The sequence below is a fragment of the Paramormyrops kingsleyae genome, chromosome 2 (genome assembly GCF_048594095.1).
Source record: "Paramormyrops kingsleyae isolate MSU_618 chromosome 2, PKINGS_0.4, whole genome shotgun sequence".
Classification (NCBI taxonomy): Eukaryota; Metazoa; Chordata; class Actinopteri; order Osteoglossiformes; family Mormyridae; genus Paramormyrops; species Paramormyrops kingsleyae.
Window position 1 is genome coordinate 1,072,299 of NC_132798.1, and position 17,043 is coordinate 1,089,341.

At 44.8% G+C, this 17,043-nt stretch overlaps 1 protein-coding gene across 26 annotated transcripts in view; it reads left to right on the forward strand.

Annotated features, from left to right (window-relative positions):
* The window catches only part of fnbp1a (formin binding protein 1a), a 67,722-nt gene that overhangs the window by 28,041 nt on the left and 22,638 nt on the right, over positions 1-17,043 (forward strand). For 15 of the 26 annotated variants that reach the window (XM_072703122.1, XM_072703143.1, XM_072703133.1 and 12 more), the window contains exons 5-7: positions 11,864-11,926; positions 12,573-12,677; positions 15,944-15,958. In XM_072703122.1, coding sequence (XP_072559223.1) covers positions 11,864-11,926; positions 12,573-12,677; positions 15,944-15,958 — 183 coding nt within the window. The remainder of the gene's footprint in view (positions 1-11,863; positions 11,927-12,572; positions 12,678-15,943; positions 15,959-17,043) is intronic. The other 11 variants (XM_072703130.1, XM_072703147.1, XM_072703165.1 and 8 more) reach the window with 1 other exon arrangement.

Consider the following 17,043-nt stretch of genomic DNA (forward strand, 5'->3'; position numbering starts at 1 on the left):
CTCACACTAAGAGCATTCAGTGAATAAATACGCACTGATTAACATTTGCTTTATAGCAAGAATGAGGCATTTGCACAGCAAGGGGTTATAGTTTATCCTTATCAGTAGTATTAGGTGGTCTTTTTTAGGAAAACAGGATCATGGAAGAATCGTATTATTCCTGTGATTATACTAGGATTGGCTTGAAGACAGATTGAGGATGTACGGATTCAGACATAAGGATACAGCTGTAGACCATCTGCTGAATGAAGCTTCTCTGTAATGCTTATCTCTCACAGCAACCTTATATAGGTTTATGTGTAAAACTGCAACAAGGACAAGCAACTCATGATCTGCCACTGCTTGAATTTAGTGTAGTGTGATGCCCCTGTTTAGTGTAGTGTGATGCCCCTGTTCAGTGTAGTGTGATGCCCGTCTTTAGTGTAGTGTGATGCCCCTGTTCAGTGTAGTGTGATGCCCCTGTTTAGTGTAGTGTGATTAGGGTTGCAAAGTTCTAGGAATATTCTTGTTAATTCCCATACTTTCCCGTTAATTCCCATGGAAAGTTTCTAATGTGGAATATTTCCAAAATTCCCCAGCTTAACTTCCCATGGAACGGAAAGTTTCAGGAAAATTTCCAGAAATTTTCCAGCCCTTTGCAACCCTAAGTGTGATGCCTCTGTTCAGTGTAGTGTGATGCCCGTCTTTAGTGTAGTGTGATGCCCGTCTTTAGTGTAGTGTGATGCCCGTCTTTAGTGTAGTGTGATGCCCCTGTTTAGTGTAGTGTGATGCCCCTGTTTAGTGTAGTGTGATGCCCCTGTTTAGTGTAATGTGATGCCCGTCTTTAGTGTAGTGTGATGCCCGTCTTTAGTGTAGTGTGATGCCCGTCTTTAGTGTAGTGTGATGCCCCTGTTTAGTGTAGTGTGATGCCCCTGTTTAGTGTAGTGTGATGCCCCTGTTTAGTGTAATGTGATGCCCGTCTTTAGTGTAGTGTGATGCCCGTCTTTAGTGTAGTGTGATGCCCGTCTTTAGTGTAGTGTGATGCCCGTCTTTAGTGTAGTGTGATGCCCGTCTTTAGTGTAGTGTGATGCTCCTGTTTAGTGTAGTGTGATGCCCGTCTTTAGTGTAGTGTGATGCTCCTGTTTAGTGTAGTGGGATGCCCGTCTTTAGTGTAGTGTGATGCCCCTGTTTAGTGTAGTGTGATGCCCCTGTTCAGTGTAGTGTGATGCCCCTGTTTAGTGTAGTGTGATGCCCCTGTTCAGTGTAGTGTGATGCCCCTGTTCAGTGTAGTGTGATGCCCGTCTTTAGTGTAGTGTGATGCCCCTGTTTAGTGTAGTGGGATGCCCGTCTTTAGTGTAGTGTGATGCCCCTGTTTAGTGTAGTGTGATGCCCCTGTTCAGTGTAGTGTGATGCCCCTGTTTAGTGTAGTGTGATGCCCCTGTTCAGTGTAGTGTGATGCCCCTGTTCAGTGTAGTGTGATGCCCCTGTTCAGTGTAGTGTGGTGCCCCTGTTCAGTGTAGTATGATGCCCCTGTTCAGTGTAGTGTGATGCCCCTGTTTAGTGTAGTGTGATGCCCCTGTTCAGTGTAGTGTGATGCCCCTGTTTAGTGTAGTGGGATGCCCGTCTTTAGTGTAGTGTGATGCCCCTGTTTAGTGTAGTGTGATGCCCCTGTTCAGTGTAGTGTGATGCCCCTGTTTAGTGTAGTGTGATGCCCCTGTTCAGTGTAGTGTGATGCCCCTGTTCAGTGTAGTGTGATGCCCCTGTTCAGTGTAGTGTGGTGCCCCTGTTCAGTGTAGTATGATGCCCCTGTTCAGTGTAGTGTGATGCCCCTGTTTAGTGTAGTGTGATGCCCCTGTTCAGTGTAGTGTGATGCCCCTGTTCAGTGTAGTGTGATGCCCCTGTTCAGTGTAGTGTGATGCCCCTGTTTAGTGTAGTGGGATGCCCGTCTTTAGTGTAGTGTGATGCCCCTGTTTAGTGTAGTGTGATGCCCCTGTTCAGTGTAGTGTGATGCCCCTGTTTAGTGTAGTGTGGTGCCCCTGTTCAGTGTAGTGTGATGCCCGTCTTTAGTGTAGTGTGATGCCCCTGTTTAGTGTAGTGTGATGCCCGTCTTTAGTGTAGTGTGATGCCCCTGTTCAGTGTAGTGTGATGCCCGTCTTTAGTGTAGTGTGATGCCCCTGTTTAGTGTAGTGTGATGCCCCTGTTTAGTGTAGTGTGATGCCCCTGTTTAGTGTAGTGTGATGCCCCTGTTTAGTGTAGTGTGATGCCCCTGTTTAGTGTAGTGTGATGCCCCTGTTCAGTGTAGTATGATGCCCCTGTTCAGTGTAGTGTGATGCTCCTGTTTAGTGTAGTGTGATGCCCCTGTTTAGTGTAGTGTGATGCCCGTCTTTAGTGTAGTGTGATGCCCGTCTTTAGTGTAGTGTGATGCCCCTGTTCAGTGTAGTGTGATGCCCCTGTTCAGTGTAGTGTGATGCCCCTGTTCAGTGTAGTGTGATGCCCCTGTTTAGTGTAGTGTGATGCCCCTGTTTAGTGTAGTGGGATGCCCGTCTTTAGTGTAGTGTGATGCCCCTGTTTAGTGTAGTGTGATGCCCCTGTTTAGTGTAGTGTGATGCCCCTGTTCAGTGTAGTGTGATGCCCCTGTTCAGTGTAGTGTGATGCCCGTCTTTAGTGTAGTGTGATGCCCCTGTTTAGTGTAGTGGGATGCCCGTCTTTAGTGTAGTGTGATGCCCCTGTTCAGTGTAGTGTGATGCCCCTGTTCAGTGTAGTGTGATGCCCCTGTTCAGTGTAGTGTGGTGCCCCTGTTTAGTGTAGTGTGATGCCCCTGTTCAGTGTAGTGTGATGCCCCTGTTCAGTGTAGTGTGATGCCCCTGTTTAGTGTAGGGTGATGCCCCTGTTTAGTGTAGTGTGATGCCCCTGTTCAGTGTAGTGTGGTGCCCCTGTTCAGTGTAGTGTGATGCCCCTGTTCAGTGTAGTGTGATGCCCGTCTTTAGTGTAGTGTGATGCCCGTCTTTAGTGTAGCGTGATGCCCCTGTTCAGTGTAGTGTGATGCCCCTGTTTAGTGTAGTGTGATGCCCCTGTTCAGTGTAGTGTGATGCCCCTGTTCAGTGTAGTGTGATGCCCGTCTTTAGTGTAGTGTGATGCCCCTGTTTAGTGTAGTGTGATGCCCCTGATCAGTGTAGTGTGATGCCCCTGTTTAGTGTAGGGTGATGCCCGTCTTTAGTGTAGCGTGATGCCCCTGTTCAGTGTAGTGTGATGCCCCTGTTTAGTGTAGTGTGATGCCCCTGTTCAGTGTAGTGTGATGCCCCTGTTCAGTGTAGTGTGATGCCCCTGTTTAGTGTAGTGTGATGCCCCTGTTCAGTGTAGTGTGATGCCCCTGTTCAGTGTAGTGTGATGCCCGTCTTTAGTGTAGTGTGATGCCCCTGTTTAGTGTAGTGGGATGCCCGTCTTTAGTGTAGTGTGATGCCCCTGTTTAGTGTAGTGTGATGCCCCTGTTCAGTGTAGTGTGATGCCCCTGTTTAGTGTAGTGTGATGCCCCTGTTCAGTGTAGTGTGATGCCCCTGTTTAGTGTAGTGTGGTGCCCCTGTTCAGTGTAGTATGATGCCCCTGTTCAGTGTAGTGTGATGCCCCTGTTCAGTGTAGTGTGATGCCCCTGTTTAGTGTAGTGTGATGCCCCTGTTTAGTGTAGTGGGATGCCCGTCTTTAGTGTAGTGTGATGCCCCTGTTTAGTGTAGTGTGATGCCCCTGTTTAGTGTAGTGGGATGCCCGTCTTTAGTGTAGTGTGATGCCCCTGTTTAGTGTAGCATGATGCCCCTGTTCAGTGTAGTGTGATGCCCCTGTTCAGTGTAGTGTGATGCCCCTGTTCAGTGTAGTGTGGTGCCCCTGTTCAGTGTAGTGTGATGCCCGTCTTTAGTGTAGTGTGATGCCCCTGTTCAGTGTAGTGTGATGCCCCTGTTCAGTGTAGTGTGATGCCCGTCTTTAGTGTAGTGTGATGCCCGTCTTTAGTGTAGTGTGATGCCCCTGTTTAGTGTAGTGTGATGCCCCTGTTTAGTGTAGTGTGATGCCCCTGTTTAGTGTAATGTGATGCCCGTCTTTAGTGTAGTGTGATGCCCGTCTTTAGTGTAGTGTGATGCCCGTCTTTAGTGTAGTGTGATGCCCGTCTTTAGTGTAGTGTGATGCCCCTGTTTAGTGTAGTGTGATGCCCGTCTTTAGTGTAGTGTGATGCCCGTCTTTAGTGTAGTGTGATGCCCGTCTTTAGTGTAGTGTGATGCCCCTGTTTAGTGTAGTGTGATGCCCCTGTTTAGTGTAGTGTGATGCCCCTGTTTAGTGTAGTGTGATGCCCCTGTTCAGTGTAGTGTGATGCCCCTGTTTAGTGTAGTGTGATGCCCCTGTTTAGTGTAGTGTGATGCCCCTGTTCAGTGTAGTGTGATGCCCCTGTTCAGTGTAGTGTGATGCCCCTGTTTAGTGTAGTGTGATGCCCCTGTTTAGTGTAGTGTGATGCCCCTGTTTAGTGTAGTGTGATGCCCATCTTTTCTGTAGTGTGATGCCCCTGTTTAGTGTAGTGTGATGCCCCTGTTTAGTGTAGTGTGATGCCCATCTTTTCTGTAGTGTGATGCCCCTGTTTAGTGTAGTGTGATGCCCCTGTTTAGTGTAGTGTGATGCCCGTCTTTAGTGTAGTGTGATGCCCCTGTTTAGTGTAGTGTGATGCCCCTGTTTAGTGTATTGTGATGCCCGTCTTTAGTGTAGTGTGATGCATGTGTCTCCTCCTCCTGGTTTATGGCTTTGACTCTTGCCCACAGACTTTGCATGTGTTTTCTGTGTGTGCATGTCCCCCGCATGTGTTCTAAAACATGCAGTTAGGTGGATTGTTATTAATAAATTGTGTAAATGAGTGTGATGGGCTGGCATCCCATCCAGGGTGTCCCCTGCCTTATGCCCTGTGCTTTCTGGGATAGGTTCCAGGAACCACAACCCTATACCGGATGAGCAGTTATGGGAGATGGATGGATGTCAGAGTTTACATTACAGCTCATAAGTAGTTCTGCACTTAAACATAGCATCTTATGACAACCTTTGCAGTAGCATTTTGTATATGATTTCTGAATTAGCAGGCATTAATTTTCAGGTTAAGACATGGCATCCAGCTATGGGTTTATTTGACAACGCAATTAGCTGGTAACAGCATGTTCTCAGGATATAATGTGTGAAACTCAGTAAGAATGTTTTCAGCCCAAGGGCGTGACCGCTTGGGCAGGAGGGGGGACGCCTTGTTTGGTCTCTGTGCGCTGGGAGCTTTTTTTGGGGGGGTGCCTGCCCTTCCCTTGCCGTTCCCTGTAAATTATGAACCAAGCTTTGACCTTATTATGTTTAACTTCTATTTAATTTGTGTTTCCCAGAAGGGCATGCAGAGTGAGATTTTTGTTCCAAGCTGTTTACTCTGTTTACTCTACAAATAAACTGTGGAATCCTGTATCATCGGCACGTTAATGTAAAATGCGTATATACCCTTATGACGGGTTTATTCTCATGGCATGACCCATCTGACAGCATACAAAGTGACCTGCACAGTGTTTGTGCAGTTGGCTGCTCAGTGACTTTGTTCACCATTTAGTCTGTGATCAGCCTTTATAGTTTTGACTGTGTACATAAATAGCAGAGGGACCATGATCATTTGATGAGGACGTTAAAGGTAGAAGCATTGGAGTATTTCCGAGGGGGGGTGAGGGGGTGCTGCGTTTGTCTGGGGAAAAGGCTGTGGCAGAGTGGCTGGTTTTTCTCCTCTCCCTCCATGCCCACTGGCTGAGATTCACCCTGCACCTCCCTGTGCCAGTTTGGCCTATTTCCCAGGGGGCTTCAGCAGGGAGCATGATGGTGTGCCGTCTCCGAGGCGATGCTGACCGCCTGGCCATCCCCACCTGGCCGCTGGCTCCTCTCCCTTGTGAATGGTGGCCCAGATGAGCGCATGGCTTCCGGAGTACAAGGAAGCCCTGCTGTGTCTTTAAGTGGCCTGTGTTGTGTCCTGGAAACATTCTGACAAAGGCCTAGAGCGTGACTGACCTTTCCCCAGCCTTGTCTCGTGATGGCTTGCGGTTTACCTCGCCTGCCCTTAGGGAATTCACCTGACCTTCTTGGTGAGGTTTAATGGCCCTTTCCTTAGCTGGAAAACACATTCCCAAGTCAGTGACCTTAGACACAGATAATCTCGAATCTATTCCACAAGAGCACATAAACAGCCCGCTGCACGCAAGCTGTGTTATTCTGGATCTTCATTTTGGGTTGACAGAAGATATTGAGATCATGATGGGTTAATTTCTAGTAAAAATTACTGAAACTATTGTTTTAAATTGTAAAATATTAAAAACAGTGTTACACTGTGAAATTGTAAAGAGACTGTGACTCGATAAAACAGTAAAGGCACTGTCACAAAGTGAAGTAATAAAAACAGTGTAATGGAAATAGTAAAAACACTGTGAAGTAGAAAAACTACTGAAACAATGCAACAAAGTGAAACAGTAAACATAGTGTTACCTAGTGAAATAGTAAAAAGATATTTACACAGTAAAATAGTAAAAACAGCATAAAAATAGTAAAACAATGTCACACAATGAAATAGTAAAAACAGTGCAGCACGGTAAAATAGAACACTGTAAAGATGGTGTGAAATAGCAAAGACATTGTAATACAGCTAAGAAACTGTGACATGGTGAAATTGACATCGGCTTGGGGAGGAGGCCAGGAAGCCCCTGGGAGGGCTCTGCTAGTCCACCCCCCAAGTCTGGGGTCATGCTGTGCTGCAAAGGACACTCCATGTCAAGCACAGGCACAGACTGAGGCAGCTTTGTCGCTCTTTAATGACACGAATGGTGCCCTGGGAGCAGTGGGAGGACAGGAATGCGGAGGGAGTCGGGAGAAGAGGGCTGTGAGCATGCAGCCCCCCCCCCCCCCAGCAGGGGCCTTCATGCCAGAATAAATGATATTGCTGCTGTATGTTGTGTGCCTCTTTATTTGGCTGAGCCACACGTGACCCCCACCACCCTACCTACATAGTTGCCCACACAGTGCAGACGGACACACACAGTAAGCTCCAGGACTTGGGGGGCCTTTGTTGATTGAGCTTGTGAGGCTGTCACTGTCTTGCCTCCATACAGAGAATGTGTCCCATTGTGCGTTGGGTAGACAGAGTGCAGTGTGGTCTTTTCTCCGTGGCCACACTGCTCCACTATCTGTATTATCCTTGGCTTCATGTGTAAACAACATCTCCCAATAGGGTGCCGATGGCTCTGCTCTAGAATTGCCGTTGTTATCATACACATTGGTCGTTTGTCGTTCATGTAAAAAAGCAATTTATTCAAAACACATGTCATCATTATTTGCAATCATTGGAAATCAAAAGCTATAAGTGAGTCACACAATGCTGAATTAATGACCCATCTCCATGATACGCCAAGCAGCTCTCCTTGTTGAAGCTCAGTTTGAGTGTAAATTGTAAATGTTCTTCTTGGGTTGACCTCGTTAACTCTGCAGGGTCGTTTCACAGCTAGGCCATGTGAGTAGAGCTCTCGAGGTTCTCAGTGTCTGACGGTCATGGATTCTAGTGTCAAGTTTCTGAACGAGGGTGATATACTGTAAGCCCCCCTCCCTCCCTTATACAGTCATGTATAAGACATATGTGGTTCAGAGACCATCTGTGGATACATGATACTGAATCCTGTGCCCTGTCAGGAAAGTAAGAATCCTTATCATCTCCAGTAATTTCCTCTGCATTGGCCCGGTTTGTCCAAGGAGAAAATTATTATTTCGTGCTGGCTGAACCAGGAAATGAGCTTGGGGAATGCATAGTGTCAATGACACCTGTTTTGTCTGGACCGTCTGCATTGCGAACCAGAATTGCTTCTCTATTTTTGGGCTGAATGGCCTGGATACATTGCCATGTCTGCCTACTGTGCTGCAGCTAGGCTAAAGAGCATTCTCCGCTGCTGTGATATTAGGGTCAGCAGAAGGCCCTATCTGATTACTTGGTGTATATCTGCACATCCCTGGTATAGTAGCTTCATGGAGATCCCTGCCAGACATTTACCCTATGAAGAGATGAAGTGTTTTTTCTGGTCTTTTATTTGACTGAATCTCATATAGTCGATTCAGTACTATTACAGAAGTGAAAAATACTTGGGTTAAGTGTTGCAGCTTTGCATGTATTAATCATTGGGACCGCACCTACTAAACCTGGTTGTTGAATAAGATGTGCTTGAGCAGGGAAATCTGCAAACTGTGTTGGATTCTGGCCATCCAGGACTTTAATTTGGGGAACCCTGGAGTAGAGGGTAAGCCAGTGCCCCTGGAGCAGTTGGGGTTAAGGGCCTTGCTCAAGGAGCCAAAGAAAATATGATTACTCCATCATGGGTTTTGAAGCCACAACCTTCTAGACATGGGCACGGATCCTTAACCTGCTGAGCTGCACTCTAACCTCTCCTGAGGACTGAGCGGATACTCCTCTGATGGAGGCCACATTCCTACAGATCTCATGCTCAGCCTGTTAATGGTTGTGAATCTGCTTTTCTGTCTCTGTTCACATAAAGCAATTAAGCAGGGCAGCACTCGGCCAGCCTGGGGTCTTGTTGGACAGCAGCCCCCCCCCTGGGGTCCAGGCTGGCTTTTAGGATCTGCTCTGGTTCAATCCAGGCTTCACAGCCTGGCACTGTAGGGATACAATTTGGGACGATGTCCAACTCTAAGAGCTTTAAAGGCTCCAGTTTGACCTGTCTGAGCCAGTACTTTTCTCCTTCCTGTTCCTTATGGTTTTGTATAAGACAGCTATTCACTTTAATAAGCCTGATTATTTGTTCGTGATTAATCATAAACACAGCTCAGCCTACTGTAAACAATTCTAGGGAAAAAATTAAAAATTACAAAAAAAAATAAAAATACACCCACATACACACACAAACTCAAAATACTCGCCGCCATTGTACCACTGAGGGAAGCAGGTCCTTAACGTTGGGGTTCAGAGTTTAGACTCTGAATGTCAGTTTAACAGGCAGTTGCTTCAGGACGCGCAGGGCAACTTCTGGAGGCTTTAGGCAATTATCCTCTTTGCTGTGCCATTCAACTCCTGCTGGAGATGAGAAGCACAGGGATCCAAGCTGCACTGCAGAGCTCACAGCATTATATTTCAATGCGCTTTTAAACAGTATTTACGGCAATGTCTCTCTGCCCTTTACCGTACAGGACAAAAGAGGCTGAACTGCACTCTTCACGCTCTGTGGGTAGCAGGGTTGTTATCAGTACTTGCAGAGTGCCCCCCCCAAGCATATGGGGAGGGGAGTGGAGCTGGGTAGGGGGCCGCTAGGGCTGCAGATGTACGTGCTGTTGAACTACATTGGGCTTCTCTGATTTGAGAGAAGGTTGTTAAAGCATGCCACTGCCTCCCCGTAGCTCTCTGCAGGCACCTCAGTGTCCCAGAGAGAGAGGGTACACCGGGCAAACTGTCCTATTAATAGAGCCCCCCCCCACCCCCAGTGACAGCAAGCAGGAAATCTGAGGGGAGGATTTAAGCAAGAGATAGTTCCGGATAATTAAATCCTCAGTGCGGGATCACAGCCAAGTGGATCCCAGCTGTTGAGGAGAGACGCCGAGTGGTAAACAGTCAGAGAAGCTGAGGGAGTTTGGGCCTGTTCCCGTCCCGCTTCGGGTCTCTGCACCATGCTCATTTTCCCCACTTCGTTTTCCCCATCTTTGATTGGATATCTCCTCTCTTTTTTTTAATTGAATGGCCTTCGGGCTGCATGGTATTTAACTACCACTTATAAAACTGTCAGCTTCCACAGTGTGTCTTTGTTCACATCCTGGTTTCAGCCTTTCGTCTCCCATTGAAGTCATTTAGCCGGAATTTCCCCCTTCTGACCACGTGGGGATGCAGTCAAATTTTACTGCAGGTTAATCTTTACTACTTGTGTACACTGTTGTTCTGTATACCACATGTGGCTGAATGAGTAGGCATTCCTATGCACTTGCTGTATGTGGCCAGTAAAACATCTTGAATCTTGTGCCTGTTACCATTTACTTTTATTGGATTACCTACTTGACAAAGAATCCAGTAAAACATTTATCATACTGAATGACCGTTTAAAGTAAATATAATGCGATGAACCATCTAAGAAAACAAATAAGACTGTAATTTATTACAGGCTATTGAAGTGGAAGCCATTGAGTCATGATTGAAGTGCTGGACATGTGATAGATATGATCTAGCCATGCTTGTAGTTTTGGAAGGACAAGGGTGTGCATTCAGCCTTATGATTCTCTCAAATGTTGTCTGGCAGATTGCGAGCGTGTTTTCATTAAGTACTTTAAATGCCAAAAGCCTGATGTCATGACTTCACTCATTATCTGAGGGGTCTGTTCAGATGCTTTACTGTGTGTTTCATTGGTGTTTTACCTTGACACCGGGCGATGGCTGAGCCCGTGCTGCTCTCAGTGAGTTTCTGAGCTCGGCTCCCTAGGCAAACATCAGTATTCCTCCACACGGCACAGGTCACTGCAGGCAGTTAATGTGACAGAAATGCATGCAATCTATAGTTATATCACGTCTTCTGGCCTATTGCTGGGTTTCCTCTCATACTGCAGCTTTTCTTTTCATATGGTTCTTTTCCAGACGTCTTTCACCATGCCACAGTGTATGATTATTACAGCTCCATTCACTTCCCATGAATCCCATCCTTCCAGAACTGGGTTCCCACTGACCTCCTGGTGGGATGTTCATATTTGTCATTGGACATTTTGTTTATTTCAGTATCTATATTGAGAGGGCATGCTGTGAGTCTTTAAAGGCCGTCTGTGTCTCAACACGCATCAGTGTGAGCCATTACTGTCGTCTGGGTAACTGTAGAAGTAGCAATGGCTGTTTCTTATTTAGTGTCACAAGCTGAATTGTTGTGAAATCAAAAACGATATGCAAATAATAAAATATGCATGTTAAAAAACAACATATACAGAACCTACATAAGTGGCAGGCTTTAGTATTTATCTTACCTGTTTTGCAGTCATTGCAGCCTTTAAAGGGTTCATTTTTTTTATGCAGTCTTCTTCATAAATCGTAAAATATTACTTCAGGATGGGCAATAAACTTTATCTGGCTTTCATGCAAAACATGTTCTCATCACTCAGACAACAATATCTGCACGCTCAAGCAACAACAGCGTTAAGCCAGTTTGGTGTGTTTATCATTGTCCTGTTGAATGACGGATCACTGCCCCATAATTCCCGTTTTGTCCAAAGAGGGCCCCCATTCTGACGAGCCAAAAAAGTAAACAGTGAACTTCCAGTTCACTACATTATGCCACCTCTGTTGCTTGAGCGTGCAGATATTGTTGTCTGAGTGATGAGAACATGTTTTGCATGAAAGCCAGATAGTTAAAGCTTTAGCTCATTACACCAGAACATCCCATGTCGCGCATCTGAGAGTTTCCACGTCCTGAAGACAGGCCTCCATGTCAATCCTCTTCAAACATGCCAGACCTCTTCATTCATACTGTACATGCCAGACCCGTGCATATTTTTATCCCGCACAGCATATGTGTGATGATACGTGTGAGCCAAAGCCCCAGCCATCTCTCTTTTCATCATCTCAGTGCCAAGATAACACCGAAGACGAATTTGCATGGAAATGGTAGTTGTGGCCATTGAAGGTGATTTCACTGGCTAAACAGATGTTCATGTACATTGTGTAGTAACAGTAAATCTGTGTCTCCTTGCTTCCTGGAGATAGCAAAATGTCCCTATAGATGTTTTTTAATGCTAATGTCACCTTTTGACCTGTTTTAATGGTTGAACCAGTTTAATTGGGCAGCACCAGGACTCATTAATCATTATTTTTTTCTGATTCTTCCTCCAGCATTTTCATGATGGTCGCAAGGCACAGCAGCACATTGAGAACTCCTGGAAACAGCTGGAAATGGTGGGTTTTACTATCCAGAAAACATCAGCTGTGGCATGAGATTGCAGAGTAATGAGAATGAAGCTGCAATGTCACCTTTATGGTCGTTTAAATGATTTATAGAGTTTTTTTTCCATGTTTCAGAGGTATTATTTTTGCATTAAACGTGTCAACTATTATTGTAAACCTTTATTTAATCAGTGTTAGAGGCAGTTTCAATTTCTTCCGAATTTTTAGCCAGCTAAAGCTAAGCTTTTATTTTAATTATTATTAATAGTAATAATTAAAATATTAGTAGTGATATATGGACATGGGTGCTTTGTGATTTTGAGTATACCCCTATGCGCCATTAAGACACATTAAGACATCATTCTCATTTTCAAGAGAAATATTAAATGCTGTTATTGTCTGAGGAGGAAGATGGATGACAGACTAAAGGGTGTTTTGTTGACCCAGACAAAGGAGTCTCTCATTTTTCTATCATTATTATTATCTCAGTTTTTACAGTATGCAAAAAAAATCCTGTTGTCAGTGTTACTCAGTAACAGTTGTTGAATTAAGGCTTCATATGCCACATGTCCTACTGATCCCGGATCATTTTTGTTCAGTTTAGCACTGTGACTCTGTCAGTTTGGTACATTCACCTGTCCTGCTCTCATTCCCCCAGAGTAAGCGGAGGTTTGAGAGGGATTGTAAGGAGGCTGACAGGGCCCAGCAGTACTTTGAGAAGATGGATGCAGACATCAATGTAACAAAGGCGGACGTGGAGAAGGTGAGCAGCTGCTATTTCAGTCTGACAGTCTCAGTCTTATACGTGCACACAGCTTTCAGCCTTGTGCTGTTGACAGTCTCAGTCTTATACGTGCACACAGCTTTCACTTCCTAGTTTCTCTACCCGCAAACTAGAATTGCACTGAACTTATTTAATTTCTTTACTTTCCATTCGCCCATATCAATTTGGGTGAAAATAGAGACCAGGTGACTTTCTCTGAACAGTATTACGTCACTGTGACCTGCTTCCTGGGCCTGTACCATTCTGGTTTTAAGCAGGGATCGAGCACACCAAGATATACTGTATGTGCTGCATCGCTGAAACACTTTACAGTGAGTGAATTTTCTCTGAAAATAGCTAAGCAACAAAGTAAGAAACAAGGGAGCTTATGAAGATTTAATAGTTCATCAGGGTTGGTTTTCTTTTGTACTTGTGCTTGTGAACAGACCCAGCGTTTCATCTGAGCTGGGCTTACTGGTCAAATAAGCCAGCTTTTGCCTCTGTTACCTTGCTTTGAAGTGGCATGCAGCAGTAGTGCATCCGTTTGGAGACTAATGTTGTCCTTCACATATAATAGCATTATATCTGGATTCAATTTCATTGTCGGCAGCATGGAAATACATCTTTGTTCCACAGTTCTCTGACTAGCATTAACACAAGTGCACATTGAAATTATATAAGGAATACAGTGTCAAATGGGCTGCTCAGTAAAACACTAAGTTTGAGTCATGCATTAATTACGCGTTCTGACGCCCCTTTAAAATGTATTATATTGACTGTGTGGAGAGTGGATGACTTATGTCATTACTATAGAAAACATCTGGAAGGATCACTCAAAATGTGTATTAAAGTTAAAATGAAGAATTTTTCCAAGCACATAACCTCTGCAGATTTTTACTTGGAAAGGGGGGACATGTAGATCTTTGGTGCGTTCCATTAATAGACACCCTGAGATTAGCCAGGGAGAGGTCAGAGGCTAGGGCGCCATAGCATTTCTCCTTTTGTATAATAAACCCGTTTGTGTGTGCGCTCAGCACCCACCCCTCCATATGCCTTCCCCCTGAGCCAGCCTAGCAAGCACGTGCTCCTAGAATTGCTAAAAACACCACGAGGCTGCACAATAGAATGCTTCTTCATTTTAGCAGTACCCTGAGAGCAGTTCTGACATGTTAAAGAGAACTATTGAGAGGTCATAATAGCATGTTTGTACAACATGAGTGCGAGTGCATAAGTGTTCTCCTGTGAGAAGAAAAGCAGCGTTTATCTGGCTGCGGAGAAGGATAGTAAAAGCAGCCCGCATTTCCACATAACGTTAACCACTGAAAGCTATTAGTCCTTTGAAACATTTTCCCAGTAAGATTGGCCACGTTCTCCCTGGGGACGCTCTCGTCACTCTGTGCCTCGTTGATGAGGAAAGCGACATGGGTGCCTCATTATCGCATTTGCATAGTTATAAATGTAGCTGCAGTATCCGCGACAGGTATCTGCTTCTCGTGGCATGCAGACATTGAAGTGGCACCCATGCAAACCATGACTGGGTTTGGCTGTTGTGATGTGCTTTTCACTTTGTGCTGATGACTTTTTAATTTCCAAACTAGCTCTTACCTTGGATGGATGGCAAGGCAAGATTATTCTTCCATGTAACCTCGTCAGATTTACACCATATTCAAATCATTTATCCTTCATTTACATCTTTACTGTTATCTTTATGAATACTTTCAACAGGCTTGTAAAATCATCAGCTTTTTTTTTATGGCATGGGTGTGAAAATTCAGTAGCTTTCTTGTAAAGACCCCTGCTGATTTTATTAGCTTCTTGGATTTATAATTACACCTATTGAAAATAATGAAGAGAATGCAGTATTAGTTATTTCAAGCCAGTAACCGGCATGCAGATCCTGAGTGCTTATATATGCCAGAGTTTGTCCAATGTGCACTTTGACTTCGTCATTGCAAGAGTTCCCTGTGGTCGTTAACTAAAGAGTCATGTGGTAGAGTGATTGTCTCGGGCCTGGCGGTCTGCCATGCTGTCGAGCCGCCATGCTGTCGAGCCGCCATGCTGTCGAGCCTCTGGGGAAAAGCCCGGGGTGCATGCCATACTTCGATTCCCGGTCCCAGCTAATAAGGTGAGGTTTATGGGCTATGAAGGCATCCAGTGTGAGTGTTATCGCTGACTTGGTTCTTGGATTTGCTGCTCATAATTAATGAGAATAACCTGCTGACGGTGAAATTCTTAAACCAAGTGTGTTATCTAAGTAAGCTGGAAGGCCTTGATTGTTGTGCACCCCGGAATGTGTGGGAGGGGTGGGGGTGTGGTAGGGGGAGTATTTAATCTGCACACTGGCAGATGACTCAAGATAAGAGAGCATGACTCCACTGCTAATCACTTAATTACTTAGGATGCCAAACCAAGGCATAGCAGCCTGGTCTCAACAGTTAGTGCAGATAAGGCGATATTATTAGCTATACTGCTTTTGTGTAGAAAGAGCAGTATAGGTAATATATAGGTAATAGTACTGGCATATTATCAGAACCTGGTAGTAATCCGGGTTCTTGAATCTACCAGACAAATAACTGGCACATGACAGACTTGTGGGTCATCTTCACTTCTATACTCTGCTTGTTTGAATTTTACTTAAAGAAAAATGTTCTGAGGGCAGAATGAAAAACGATTGGTTCAGAGAGATAACCAGTCAGATTGTAGAGGAGGTGGGACCAAGCAACTAGAGGCAGGACCAACCAATTAGATATCTTGGTACGACATCCTCTACAGTCTCTGAACCAGTCATTTTTTTCATTCTGCCCTCAGAACCTTTTTGTTTAAGTAAAGCTCCGATGAGCATCTACTCTTCACTATAGTTTGTTTACTTTCTCGTTGCTCCCTGCTCAGTTCCCATATTACCGGACCACCTGCTCAGCCCTGTTCGTTTCTCATACTCACACAGTCTGCTGTGGGGCATTGACATCTCGTGACAAGTGCGCAAGTCCCTATGAAAAATTGGGTAGAGAATGTAGATTATTGGGCCTTGTAATCAGAACAACAGTAGATAATCAGTATGCAGGTATCAGTGAGTTGTGTTGCTTGTTAAAGAGCTTTAAGTTATGTTTGCACAGAACATGTTTATAGGCAAATCGGTTTTCAGCACACAGTCCACAGAAGGGTTAGACACTGATGTGTAGGGTATGATTAGTGTAGTTTAAGGATGTCCCTCATCGGGGCACTGAAGCTAACTGCTCCCTCTGTTTGTTTTCTAACATGCTTTGAAGCGAAGTTCCCTCAAGGTAGGTTCCACAAAGTGTCTGTGTGTTTGTGGGGACCCGTTTCTCTGTTCAACGTGCACCCATAGTCACGCCAAAGCCAGTTTGCTACCTAGTCCAGCCATCTGTTTCAGCAGAACACGTTCCAGCAGGGCTCTCTTTCTGTTAAAGCACGTCCAGGGTCTATCGCAGTGCATTTTTTCCCTCCTTTTCATTCTTCCATTGTGTCTTCTCTGAGTCATTACTAAAGCATGGATACTTGTGTTGTCCAAATCACGTTATATCAGGACACATTTCTTCTTATTAATAGTTTTGTATAAATATTCCCCTGACTGATTCTGTATTGTATCCTCCAAAAATGGAAGAAGTTAAAAATGTTCCAAGGACTTTTATGAGCTGCAGGGTCTGAAGGCTAAATGTGTATTAACACCCAGAAAGTGCTGTGATTCATCTTCAACATGCGTCTCCGCGTGTCAGACAGGAAGCTTCCTGTCCTGTAGCGAGGTCTGCGTCTGCGTCTGCGTCTGCTGTCTGCTGTCTCCACCTTCCTGTGCTCGTTTGCATGCTGGCAGAATCGCAGCACTAACCGTCTACGTTGGCCTGACAGCTTGAAATCTCATGTTTACTTTGCCTCTAATTCATATCTCTACCAGTTTGTGTTGGTTTTTTTTTTTTTTTCTTGTTTCTTTACGATTTCTCAAAATGTCACTAGAGTAGAACATCACTTTTTTTTTTGTGGCTGCTCCCACTTGTCAGAACTTTGTTTAGCTTCACCATGAAATTTGTTATAGATGCTTGGTTACATGTTAAAATTAGGCCATAGTCCTAAAATACACTGGGAAGGTATTAAAAGCAGTTGGTTTCTGTTCTTTTTGTCTTTCTCCATTCTCAATCTCAAAGCGTCCCAATGCATGAATGAAATATATTCTGCTTTTTTGTGGCTGGGAGAGAAGTAGGTCATATTTCATCAGTGTGTAGCAATGGAATAATTGATTAATGTTTTCAGCTGACTTTCATTGTCACATTTTAACGGATTGTGTCTCTGTGATGTACATTTTAGGAAGAACTGTCTGACTTTCCTAATGAGGCTAGCTAATGAGTTTTCCCTA